A 14,453-nucleotide genomic window follows, 5' to 3' on the forward strand; every position below is an offset into this window, starting at 1 on the left:
AAAACTAAATTTGACTAAATTTATTATAAAAATGAAATTTTGACAAAATTTCCTATAGAAATAAAATGCTGACAAAATTTTCTATAGGCATACAATTTTGAAAAAATTTTCTATAGAACTAAAATGTTGTCAAAATTTTCTATAAAATAAAAATTTTACATAATGTTCCAAAGAAATAAAATTTTTACAAAATTTTCTATAGAAATAAAATTTTGACAAAATTTTCTATAGAAATAAAATTTTGACAAAACTGTCTATAGTAATGAAATTTTGAAAAAAAAATTCTAAAGTAATAGAAATTTTGCGACAATTTTCTATAGAAATAAAATTTTGCAAAAATTTCCTATAGAAATGAAATTTTGAAAAAAATTTCTATAGAAATAAATTTCCTATAGAAATGAAATTTTAAATAAATTTTCTATAGAAATAAAATGTTGTTGTTGTTTTTTATTGCAGCTTAAAACCATACATTGACTAAACTACAAGTGTAGCTTAACCAACAGAGGAAAAGAATGTTTGTCAAATTTATTTGGGCAAAGCCCTATAGACTGCAAGATGGTTGGATGGACGCACGTTTCGGAATTACCACATTCCTCATCAGCATCCTCTACTTGCAGCAAAAGAAATAAAATATTGACAAAATTTTATATAGAAATAAAATATTGACAAAACTTTCTATAAAAATGAACTTTTGAAAAAATTTTATATAAAAATAAAATTTTACAAAATTTCCTATTGAAATGAAATTTTGCCAAAATTTTCTATAGAAATAAAATATTGAAAAAATTTTCTATAGAAATAAAATTTTGACAAAATTTTCTATAATAATAAAATCTATAAAAAAAATCTATCTACTTTCTATAGAAATACAGTTTAGACAAAATTTTCTACAGAAATAAAATTTTGACAAAATTTTCTATAAAAATAAAATTTTGAAAAAATGTTCTATAGAAATTACATTGTGAGAAAATTTTCTAAAGAAATAAAGATTTGACGTAATTTTCTAAAGAAATAAAATTTTGACATAATTTTCTATAGAAATAAAATTTTGAGAACATTTTCTATAGGAATAAAAATTTGACATAACTTTCTATAAAAAAAAAAAATTTGGATAAAATTTTTTATGAAAACAACAAATTTGCAAAATTTTCTATGGAAATTAAATTATGACAAAATTTTGTAAAGAAATAAAATTTTGAAAAAAACTTATTATAGAAATAAAATTTTGACAAAACTTTCTATAGAAATAAAATTATAACAGAATTTTCTATAGAAATAAAATTGAACCTACAACCCTATGAATGCAAGGCGGACATGATAACCATTGCACCACGGTGGCTTTTGTCCTAGCTCATTTTTCAATTCGTGTTGCATCCATTCTCGCTATATGTTCAGCTCAATTTCTGATGTTGTTTTTGTTTTCGTTCACTTTTTGGACACGGTACAATTGATTAAAATTCTTCTGTAAGCTTGTGAACAATAGAATGAACTGTCACTGGAATAAATCTGTTGGCTGTCAGTTGAGCGGTTTAAAAATGATAGCTAGCTGAAGTTTTTTGCAGACACACTGGACCTTAGGTGGGTTGTTTATGACTTCCTTGATAGAAATTAAGCAATTAAGTATGCTGCTGTTGTATATTAGTGTAGCATACTTTTAGACAGTTCTATAGTAAAACCACCATGTCGGCAGGGATTTTCAGGGAAATGGGAAAAGATATATAACAGCGAGAATAATTCGCCTTTGGCTTGGCCCAACTGATGTTTTCTTGAAGATAATTACTTAGGTTAGGTTAGGTTAGGTTAGGTGACAGCCCGATGTATCAGGCTCACTTAGACTATTCAGTCCATTGTGATACCACATTGGTGAACTTCTCTCTAATTTTACTTATTGGACCACCGTTGTAGATTCTTGCTTTTGGAGTATATTTCCATCCGGAAAGAGACTCCAAACCAAAGCAAAACTTTTTTCTCCTCATATAAAACAAAAACACATCCATTATAACGATAATAAAAACTTTTGTAATTTGATTGTCAGCCTCAATAATGAATGCACTGAACGAATTGCTTTAAACTCATGTGAAATTTGAGAGTGGAGAAGGGGCTGGAACTTCCACAAGACATTTCCTTGTGTTATTAATTATTCACCATTACCATTGAAATGTGGTAGATGGGGCGATGTGTACCATGATGATGACTAGGGTCATGCAAAACTTCATCAGTCATCAATATTGCATTCAATCATCGGGCAACATGGAATTCCCTAATGATGCAAATTGATGCATTGTCTACCATACATACATATTGACGGATGAATGGATGGATATATGAGCTGGTGAAATTTAATTGTAACGAGGACTATTCGATGCAGTAGAACTTCAATATTTCAAAAACCACAATGATTTTTCGAAGAGTTTATAATTGATATAACTTCAGGGAGATAATTTGAGAAAAACTAAACATGGTTAAAACTTTGATATTTAGTGGTGATATAAGGGAATAAACGAAATTTTTTATAGCTTAAAAAAAACTTTGGTAAAAGAGTTCATATGATAACCCAGTAAAAAAATTTCGAAGTTCTTCCAAAGGCACAACTTTAATGGCACTTCCAGAAGATGCACTCCCATTGATGTTCTTTATTTTAACTACCCAGGAAGTTCTTTTAATTCAATTTTTTTATAACTTGGTTTTTTCATACTTTTAATGGGTTAACATTAAATTTTTATACCCTCCACCATAGGATGGGGGTATATTAACTTTGTCATTCCGTTTGTAACACATCGAAATATTGCTCTAAGACCCCATAAAGTATATATATTCTGGGTCGTGGTGAAATTCTGAATCGATCTGAGCATGTCCGTCCGTCCGTCTGTTGAAATCATGATAACTTCCGAACGAAACAAGCTATCGACTTGAAATTTGGCACAAGTTGTTGTTATTAATGTAGGTCGGATGGTATTGCAAATGGGCCATATCGGTCCACTTTTACGTATAGCCCCCATATAAACGGACCCCCAAATTTGGCTTGCGAATCCTTTAAGAGAAGCAAATTTCATCCGATCCGGCTGAAATTTGGTACATTGTGTTAGTATATGGTCTGTAACAACCATGCAAAAATTGGTCCTTATAGGTCCATAATTATATATAGCCCCCATATAAACCGATCCCCCGATTTGGCTTGAGGAGCCCATAAGAGAGGCAAATTTTATCCGATCCGGCTGAAATTTGGTGCATGGTGTCAGCACATGATCTCTACCAACCATGCAAAAATTGGTCCACATCGGTGCATAATTATATATAGCCCCCATATAAACCGATCCCACGAGTTGGCTTGGGGAGCCTCTAAGAGAAGCAAATTTCATTCGATCCGGCTGAAATTTGGTACATGGTGTAAGTATATAGTCTCAAACAACTATGCAAAAATTGGTCCACACCGGTCAATAATTATATATAGCCCCCATATAAACCGATCACCAGATTTGACCTTCGGAGCCTCTTGGAAGACCAAAATTCATCTGATTCAGTTGATATTTGGTACGTGGTGGTATTTAACAACCATGCCAAAAGTCGTCCATATCAGTCCATAATGAGATATAGCCCTCATATAAACCGATCCCGAGATTTGGTTTTGGAGCCTCTTGGAGAAGCAAATTTCATCCGAGTCTGTTGAAATTTGGTACATTGTGCTAGTATATGGCCGTTAACAACCATGCCTAACTAGGTCCATATCGGCCAATAGTTATATATAGCCCTCAGATAAATCGATCTCCAATCACACAAAAATTGGTCCATATCAAGTTCATAATTGTATATAGTCCCCATATAAGCCACCCCCATATTTCAATTCTGGCTCTCTACGTACCGTGCAAAAGTCCATATCGATTCGTAATTATTTGTAGACTTACCTATACATACCTTTTTTGTCTAATATAGACCACGTATGGACTAACTCACAATTTAGAAAACGATGTTAAGAAGTTTTAAAATACCAGAATCCAAATAATTCGATTGTGGATGACAGTCTTTCGTAGAAGTTTCTACGCAATCCATGGTGGAGGGTACATAAGATTCGACATGGCCGAACGTACGGCCGTATATACTTGTTTTTGTTTGAAATGTTAGAAACGGAGTAAGAATTCATAAAATGGTACAAATCATTTAAATTTTGTCGAAAAAAAAAAATACTAAATCCAATCTGAAAAAATTGTGAATTTTTGAAAATATTTGAGGTCAAACGTTTCCGACAAGCGTTAGAATCCATTAAAAATTAAAAAAAAAATTATTTATGACAAAATATCACAGAATTTTTTAATTTACGTCAAAAACATTGAATTCGAATCACACCTAAAGAAGTGATGCAAATTCAGTGCAACGGCCGTTGAAATGGAGTACTTCCGTCCTATGACAAGCCCATATTAAAATCATCGCTTCTGCATCAATTTTGCACCACTTCCGGATCCAAAAAGAACATTTTCACTACTTTTTTGGCGACGCTTTTTTTGCTGGGAACCTATGCAAGAAGTTCACCTTAAGTCCGAAAAAATAAAGAAGAGGTCCAGAGTATTTGAATTTAAACTCTAGAGATTTTGTAGAAGATTAAAAATGTTTCTCCAAATCGAATCTGGTTTAAATATTTGTATATAGGAATGTAAACCAACAAATTTGAAGGAATTGAGATGGTATCGAGAATTTTGGTCTACATAGTGATGAATGGTATAATATAGTCGGCCCCGCCCGACTTTAGACCTCACTTACTTGTTTTTTTTACTTTTTTGCTTCGGTGATTGTTACTATTAATACAGTGATTGAAGCCATTTCAATTAGAATTGGTTGCATTAAATAATTTCGTGATTGAAACTAGAGGTCTGCACAATTCCATTTGTAAATGCAGAGTACACGTGTACTTGCTACATGAGTACATCTATTTGAGAGATTCGCAAAACAATTGGTACACATTTTGATGAACACCAAAAGCCACGAGTAACTTCTTGTTGCTACTCTGATGACTTCACTACCAACAAACACATATTCCTCTTTCTCTCTTATTGAAGTGTACTCAGAGTGATCACGTCGAGTATGTTGCGATAACAAAACTTCATAGAGTACTACATGTACCACATGCAGTTTCAGAAATACAAAAAAAAACAGTTAGTCTCCATAATATATGTTTTGGTTAGTTATAAAGAGGGGCAAACGTTAAGGTAAGTGTGTGACATACATAAATATATGAAATATGTGATATACATACATATCTATGATTAATAATAATGGAAAGTTTTGCTTCGCACATACTGAGAAATACTTGTGGTACCACGTGAAATGAAGAGAATCCATGTTGTACTTTTTCTCAAGTACTTACATTTTTATTGTTCCTTTTTTTCGGAACACATATTGTTTCGGATAAGTACTTGGTGGTATTTGACAAGCAAGTGTTCTCTTCACTTCACTACTTGCGCTCTGAGAGAAAGACAGAGTACTTACTATATTCGACAGCGAATTGCATACATGCAGTGAAAAGTTATTCGATGCAGACCTCTAATTGAAACCATAAAATATTTGTCCACTATATTCTTCATCAGGGAATTTCCTGTTAATATTAATTTCTTCTTTAATTGTTTCATCCACTTTTCAGGTTGCTTGGGTACGTGTCGACACCCAAACTATCTTGTCCATTCATCACAATGTCATTATACAAAATAATCGTATCAGTCTTACCTATAATGACCATCGCTCATGGTACCTACATATCAAAGAAGTGGACGAAAGTGATCGAGGGTGGTATATGTGTCAAGTAAATACGGATCCAATGCGATCACGCAAAGGATATCTACAAGTTGTGGGTAAGTATACAGCCAATTTTTGTAATTTCTAAATTTTTGTAGCATCGTTTTGCTTTATTTTACACCACATTTCAATTAATGCCTTGTATTCTGCAATATTTGGTTTATAAATTGTTGTCCCAAATCTCGTTAAGATTCGGATGGGTTCGGTGTCTTGTCAATAACTATCATAATATTTTCAAATCCCGCCTAAAATTATGCCCAGAAAAGTTTCTATAGTAGTTAGGCCGGGGTTACTCCCCTAAAACATTAATTACCAGAAGTTATTTTGACAAAATTTTCTATAGAAATAAAATTTTGACAAAATTTTCTATAGAAATACAATTATGAAATTTTCTATAGAAATACAATTATAAAATTTTCTATAGAAATAAAATTTTGACAAAATTTTCTATAGAAATAAAATTTTCACAAAATTTTTTATAGGAATGAAATTTTGACAAAATTTTCGATAGAAATGAAATTTTGAAACATTTTTTATAGAAATAAAATTTTGACAAAATTTTCTATAAAAATAAAATTTTATAAAATTTTCTATAGCAATAAAATTTGGCGTACTATTCAATCATTATTGTTGTTTTTTAATTTAATTAAAATCATGCATTGACAAGCTACACTTGTAATTTAGTCACCGCATGATTTTATACTGAAACCAAAAACCAACAAATACTAAAAAAAAAATGAAAAAATTTTCCGTAGAAATGAAATTTAGACAAAATTTTTATTGATATAAAATTTTGAAACATTTTCTATAGAAATAAAATTTTTACAACATTTTCTATATAAATAAAAGTTTAACAAAATTTTCTGTATAAATAAAAGTTTTGAAAAAATTTTCTATAGAAATAAAAATTTGATAAACTTTTCTAAATAACTAAAGATTAGTCAAAATTTTTTATAGAAATAAAATTTTAACAAAAGTTTCTATAGAAATAAAATTCGGACAAAATTTTCTATAAAAACAAAATTTTGTTTAAATTTTCTATAGAAAAAATTAGGACAAATGTTTGCACAGGAATTATATTTGGACAAATTTTTCCATAGAATTAAACTTTTGCCAAAATTTTCTATAGAAATAAGATTTTGGCAAAATTTTCTATAGAAATAAAATTTTGACACAATTTTCTATAAAAATAAACTTTTTATAAAATTTTTTATAGAAATAAAATTTTGAAAAAATTTTCTATAGAAATAAAATTTTTACAAAATTCTCTATATAATTAAAATTTTTAAAACATTTTATATACAAATAAAATTCTGATAAAATGTTCTTTCGAAATAAATTTTTGACAAAATTTTCTATAGAAATAAAAATTTGCCAAAATTTTCTATAAAAATAAAATTGTGCCAAAATTTTCTATAGAAATAAACTGTTCATAAAATTTTCTATAGAAATAAAATCTTGACAACATTTTCTATAGAAATGAAATTGTTTTCTGTAGAAATACAATTTTGACAAAATTTTCTATACACCCTCAAAAAAAATAGCTTCTGTAACATATACTCCCAAACACATTTTACTTCAAGCATATAAATTTTTGGGTATTGCCCAAACATTTATATGTTTGATTTCTTCCAATATATAATATGTTTGAAAGCATATTGGTCTAAACAATATAATATATTTGGGTAGTCTAAGTTCCAAACATTTTTGTATTTTTCCATCCAAATTCAATTATGTTGTCTTCCAAAAAACTATATGTTATTATGTGAACATATAATATGTTTGGAAACATTTTGAACCCAAAAATATTATATGCTTAGAAGAATTTTCTCCCAAAGAAGATTGTGCTCAAATTTTTTTTCTGCCTAATTGTATATTCCCTCACATTTTTCTCACTTCCATGAGTTTTTTAGTTCTTAGCACCTTTTTCTGTAATACAAACATTGTAGAAGAAATTATTAAATTTTTAAATTTTTTTAAATTTTACCTTTTGCCGGACGGGGATTCGAACAGCGGACCACACCGTTTGTAAGCCAGCACACTAACGACTGGGCTACGTAGCTGTTATGGTCATCAAGAGATAATTATCGTTATAAGTCATATTTATATAGCATAGCTTGCGGCGCCCACGAGCCGATTCAAACATAACATTGTTTAACAACATAACATTGATAAACATACATTTGTTGGCGACGTGGAGCAGTGATTGGTACGTCCGCCTTGCATGCCAAGGGTCCTGGGTTCGATCCCTGCTTCGATCGACACCATTTTTTTATTTTTTTTACATATTTTTTACGTATATTCCAAATACGTTCGGAATATCCCGAAAAGGTGTTCAACATTACATACTACCATATTAACTTTTTACTACGAAACTGTAAAGTGTGTCTTATAAAAGACGTAAATTCAGAAAAGAACAGTGCTTGATATAAACGAAATGGACTGATTTCAAATCATATATTATTTTTTATTGCAAAAATAAAAAAATTGTAACAAAAAAGGGTTTTGTACACAAGTTTGAAATTTTCGAAGAAATTCAAAAAAACTCTTACAAAGGAAGAATGTGAAGTCGACTAATATATAAATATTTTTCCATCGAATCCTAAAGTTAACGATAACCATTCAAAAGCACATTATATTTAAATTCTAAACAATAATTTTACAACCAACAAATAAATTTATTTAGGTGTGAACAATTGTTTGCTTTCTTTAATAATTTATTTTTAATTTTATTTTATTATTCAATTGTTGCTTTGGATCATTCCCCACCAAGTTATAATACAATTTGCCGAAAAGAGTTATAATGTTATTCTGGTTTTACCGATTCGAGTTTTAGCGGCAAAACTCGAACTCAATGCCCGCTTTTATTTTCGAAAGAGCACTTTATTTAAAAGACGTTTTTATTTGAAACATAGCACAATTTCTACTGTCTTGTTTTTAACGGACTTTTTAGAGCACATGAAAAAAGCTGAAAAAGCGAAAAAATAAAATTTGCTTCATAGAGTCAAATACACAAAACCCACATTTAAAAGAGAATTGTGTCTTAAAAGTATCCTTACTTGAATTCTCGGCTTCATTGGCTCGGAATCAATACCAAAATTTTTAAAATAGAGACACAATCTTTGGAACCGGGCATGCTATTTTTCAGTGTATAGTGCCCTTTCGTTAGTTTTTGTGAAGATCCCTTTAATTACCTTTGTTTGAATATTTTGACTTACTCGTCCTACACTAAAAACAAAAAGTGAACTCTCTATTTAACTAAAGCCAATTTAACTTTTTTTTAGTTCATAGAAATTTTATGTTTGGAGAAAGTTTTCTTTACTCTAATACTTTTTTGCGTACGTTAGTTAAATTAACTAAACCCGAGGTAAAAAATATACTCAAATGAAGCATAAAGATTAACTAAATTCGTGTCTTCCACAAAATAGTTCAGAATTTCTTTAAATTTGTAAATTTTACCAAAAATGCGTCCATCGTGAACTTCGTATGTCACTAAAGACATTCTTGCAATTTTGAACTCCAATTTTTTCTTCAAACTACAAAATTTTCTTTAACAAATGAAAAAACTTAGTTATGTCTAATAAATTTTCTTGTATTTGTCGAAAAATATTTACTTATTTTTATGACATCGGCGTGATGCCAACGTTTGTAATACTGTTTAGTTAACATTTCTACAAATTTTTAAAATTTTCTAAAATTAACCGAAAGTTTTCTTCCTGGTGGGTTCATTGTTTTTTTCAGTGTACGTTCTGATTTGTTTTGACGAAACAAAAAAAGTGCCCGTAATGCGAATATGATAAACAAAACTCATGCTTTTTTTAAATGTCTTTTCTCTTGGTTCCGAATGAATTTTCTCTCCGAATACTCATTTTAATCTTTTTACTTAAGCATATACAATTTTTGGCGGTCTTATATCACAACATATATATGTTTACTCCAAATTTGTAAATTTATACTTGTTTATATTCGCTCATAGTATTTTTCCAGTCTTTAATGGAATTTTCTTTGTGTATATATATTTTTAAGGCGCCAATTGGTTACTTTCATTATTTTATTTCCAGCATACACTTTATGTCTCTCTTTCTAAACACATATATGTTTATAGTCTATTTCTAAATTAATATATGTTTGCATCCAAGCATATTATATTTACAAACATTTTATGTCCCAAACATAATATGTTCTAACATATTAACATATATGTCCCAAACATAATATGCTAGTTTATGAACATTATATGCTTGCACTTAAAAATATTGTGTTTAAAAATTTGAGTTCCAAACATATAATTTTTACACCCAAACATATGAAAAACAGTCTTTTTCGTCCGTGTAGAAATAAAATTTTCTATAGAAATAAAATTTTGACAAAATTGTCTATGGAAGTAGAAATATAAAAATAAAATTTTGTTTAAATTTTCAATAGAAATAAAATTTGGACAAATGTTTGCACAGGAATTATATTTGGACAAATTTTTCCATAGAACTAAATTTTTGCCAAAGTTTTCTATAGAAATAAGATTTTAGCAAAATTTTCTATAGAAATAAAATTTTGACACAATTTTCTATAAAAATAAACTTTTTATAAAATTTTCTATAGAAATCAAACTCTATAAAAAAAATTGACAAATTTTTCTATAGAAATAAAATTTTGACAAAAATCTCTATATAATTAAAATTTTTAAAACATTTTATATAGAAATAAAATTCTGATAAAATATTCTATCGAAATAAATTTTTGACAAAATTTTCTATAGAAATAAAATTTTGCCAAATTTTTCTATAAAAATAAAATTGTACCAAAATTCTCTATAGAAATAAAATGTTCCCAAATTTTCTATAGAATAAAAATTTTGATAAAATTTTCTATAGAAATAAAATTTTGCCAAAATTTTCTATAAAAATAAAAATTTTGGCAAAATTTTCTATAGAAATAAAATTTTGACATAATTTTCTATAAAAATGAAATTTTCTATAGAAAGAAAATTTTCATTAAATTTTCTATAGAAATAAAATTTTGTAAAATTTTCTATGGAAATAAAATTTTGACAAAATTTTCTATAGAAAAAAATTGACAAATTTTTCTATAGAAATAAAATTTTGACAAAATTTTCTATATAATTAAAATTTTTAAAACATTTTCTATTGAAATAAAATTCTAATAAAATATTCTATCGAAATAAATTTTTTACAAATTTTCTATAGAAATAAAATTTTGCCAAAATTTTCTATAAAAATAAAATTATACCAAAATTTTCTATAGAAATAAAATGTTAATAAAATTTTCTATAGAATTAAAATTTTGATAAAATTTTCTATAGAAATAAAATTTTGCCAAAATTTTCTATAAAAATAAAATTGTGCCAAAATTTTCTATAGAAATAAAATGTTCATAAAGTTTTCTATAGAATTAAAATTTTATATAAAATTTTCTATAGAAATAAAATTTTGACAAAATTGTCTATGGAAGTAGGAAAAAGTTTTGTGCTTGGTAGTTTTTTGGTAAAATTTTCTGCCAATTTGGTTACAGATTTGTTGGCGCGGGTGGCAACCGTGTTCTCATATTTTAATGTCTTTAAGAGGACACGTGTACAGACTGAATGAATGCTGAGAAAATTTTCTGTTGAATGTAGGTCAGGTTACTATCCTAAGAAGGGAAATTTGGGAGGAAAATCCCCAATAATGGAATTATATTTGGAGAAATTTTTCCATAGAACTAAATTTTTGCCAAAATTTTCTATAGAAATACGATTTTGCCAAAATTTTCTATAGAAATAAGATTTTAGCAAAATTTTCTATAGAAATAAAATTTTGACACAATTTTCTATAAAAATAAAATTTTCTATAGAAAGAAAATTTTCATTTAATTTTCTATAGAAATCAAATTTTGTAAAATTTTCTATAGAAATAAAATTTTGACAAAAATTTTCTATAGAAAAAAATTGACAAATTTTTCTATAGAAACAAGATTTTGACAAAATTTTCTATATAATTAAAATTTTTAAAACATTTTCTATAGAAATAAAATTCTGATAAAATATTCTATCGAAATAAATTTTTGACAAAATTTTCTATAGAATAAAATTTTGCCAAAATTTTCTATAAAAATAAAATTGTACCAACATCTTCTATAGAATAAAAATTTTGATAAAATTGTCAATAGAATAAAAATTTTGATAAAATTTTCTATAGAAATAAAATTTTGCCAAAATTTTCTATAAAAATAAAGTCGTGCCAAAATTTTCTATAGAAAAAAAAATTTCATAACATTTTCTATAGAATTAAAATTTTTATAAAATTGTCTATAGAAATAAATTTTTGACAAAATTGTCTATTGAAGTAGAAAATCGTTTTTTGTTTGGTAGTTTTTTGGTAAAATTTTCTCTCAATTCGGTTACAGTTTTGTTGGCGCGGGTGGCAACCGTGTTCTCATATTTTAATGTCTTTAAGAGGACACGCGTACAGACTGAATGAATGCTGAGAAATTTTTCTGTAGAATGTAGGTCAGGTTACTATGCTAAGAAGGTAAATTTGCTGGGAAATCCCCAATAATGGTTACATTGTACATCCCAGTGATAACAATAATTTTTCCCAGCTTTGAGTCCATAAGGACGAAAGACTCAGTAATATAAACAGCCTAAATTTTTTAAGTAAAAAATTCATAAGAATTTTTATTTTAGCTTCAATCACCAAATTGATAAACCTACTTCACTAATAATTAAAACATTTACGTTAAAATTAATTGTAAATAATTTATATTGGTCGATTAATTGAAATTTATGGCGATTTCGATTGGGGAAAAAGGTGCAACATTCACGAAATTGATTGCAAAATATAAAGGACACTGTCATTGATTTTGGATCATGTAACCCTCACAATATTATGAATTAACCATTACTTTGGAATGGCACTATCATTTGGGCGAAATCACAATGAGGGAAAAAGTAGTGTAACACCAAGGCAACCTATTTTGTGCGAATCGAAAACGCCGTTAGTTTGAAAAGAAAAATATTTTTATAAATTCTTTATATCTGACTAAAACAATTTTCGCACTCGCTTATATTTATAATTTTAGTGCCCCCAATGATTGTGGAAGGTTTAACCAGCCATGATGTTGTAGCCAGAGAAGGACTAAATGTAACGCTAACATGTAAGGCAAAAGGATATCCAGAACCCTATGTTATGTGGCGTCGCGAAGATGGAGAAGAAATGTTGATTGGCGGTGAACATGGTAAGACCTAGAGAAAAATTTTATTTTCAATAAAAAAATTTGTTAACGTATAATTCGTTGCTATTGAGTAAATGCCTTGCTTTACATTTTCCAACATTCCTTCTGTTCTTCTCTTGTTTCACAGTGAATGTGGTGGATGGTGAACATTTGCACATAACCAAAGTGAGTCGCCTGCATATGGCTGCTTATTTGTGCGTTGCATCAAATGGAGTACCCCCATCTATCAGTAAACGGGTCAACTTGAGAGTACAGTGTAAGTATCAGGGATTGAAAAATTTCTGAAAATTTATGCAATAAATTTAAAATATTGGGGTTTTATTATTTTCTTTTTTTTTAAGTAGTAAACAGTTTATAAAGAAATTCGTCAATAATTCGATTCATATATACCAATTTTCCGTATTATCAGATATGAACATATATCATTTAAAGAGGAAGCTCGCGTAACCGTACAGCCGCTGTTGATGCTAGCTGTATGGGCAATATGTCAAAAGGCAATAGATGCAATATGCCATTAAGAGACTATGTTCATGTCTTACTGAATGCGGAGATAGATTCGCTGACCTTTATCTAAACTTGTCGACTTTTGAAGAGCCAACCACCAGATCACCAAACAAAACAACAATATATGTCTAATCATTGCCGTAGAGGGCTAATTGGGCTTTTTAGTCTCCTTTCCTAACACTCACCCAAAGGAATTTCAATACCATCTAATGAGATGTGCTTTACTGTGGGTGGACAAATTTAATTTGTCCTTAAATTATGATATAAGATTTAAGGATTTATATTTTTATGAATTCCCACTAAATGAATTTTTTGAATTATCAGTTCTGGTTAATTTTCTCTATTGTGAGTTTTTATTGATTTATATATAGCTGAATTGTTATCGAGTGCATTTTATTGTGAATTGTCAATCAAACGAATATTAAAATCATAGGTTTGATGGATAGAATATCGCTTGAATTTGGTTCTGTTTTACTTCGTATCCATCAAGGTGAGCATCCACTTGATCCCTACTCTTCGTAATAAAACACACGATATCCATACTTATACCCTTTTTATACCCTCCACCATAGGATCGTGGTGAAATTCTGAGTCGATCTGAGCATGTCCGTCCGTCCGTCCGTCCGTCTGTTGAAATCACGCTAACTTCCGAACGAAACAAGCTATCAACTTGAAACTTGGCACAAGTAGTTGTTATTGATGTAGGTCAGATGGTATTGCAAATGGGCCATATCGGTCCACTTTTTCGTATAGCCCCCATATAAACGGACCCCCAAATTTGGCTTGCGAGGCCTCTAAGAGAAGCACATTTCATCCGATCCGGCTGAAATTTGATATATGGTGTTGGTATATGGTCTCTAACTACCATGCAAAAATTGGTTCACATCGGTCCATAATTATATATAGCCCCCATATAAACCGATCCCCAAATTTGGCTTGCG

General features: G+C 28.9%; 1 protein-coding gene across 2 annotated transcripts in view; it reads left to right on the forward strand.

Moving 5' to 3' along the window:
- Positions 1 to 14,453, forward strand: part of DIP-kappa (Dpr-interacting protein kappa) — a 386,526-nt gene that overhangs the window by 277,542 nt on the left and 94,531 nt on the right. For both annotated transcript variants that reach the window (XM_075293821.1, XM_075293822.1), the window contains exons 5-7: positions 5,630 to 5,837; positions 12,856 to 13,011; positions 13,136 to 13,264. In XM_075293821.1, coding sequence (XP_075149936.1) covers positions 5,630 to 5,837; positions 12,856 to 13,011; positions 13,136 to 13,264 — 493 coding nt within the window. The remainder of the gene's footprint in view (positions 1 to 5,629; positions 5,838 to 12,855; positions 13,012 to 13,135; positions 13,265 to 14,453) is intronic.

This window comes from Haematobia irritans, chromosome 2, assembly GCF_050003625.1.
Source record: "Haematobia irritans isolate KBUSLIRL chromosome 2, ASM5000362v1, whole genome shotgun sequence".
Taxonomy (NCBI): Eukaryota; Metazoa; Arthropoda; class Insecta; order Diptera; family Muscidae; genus Haematobia; species Haematobia irritans.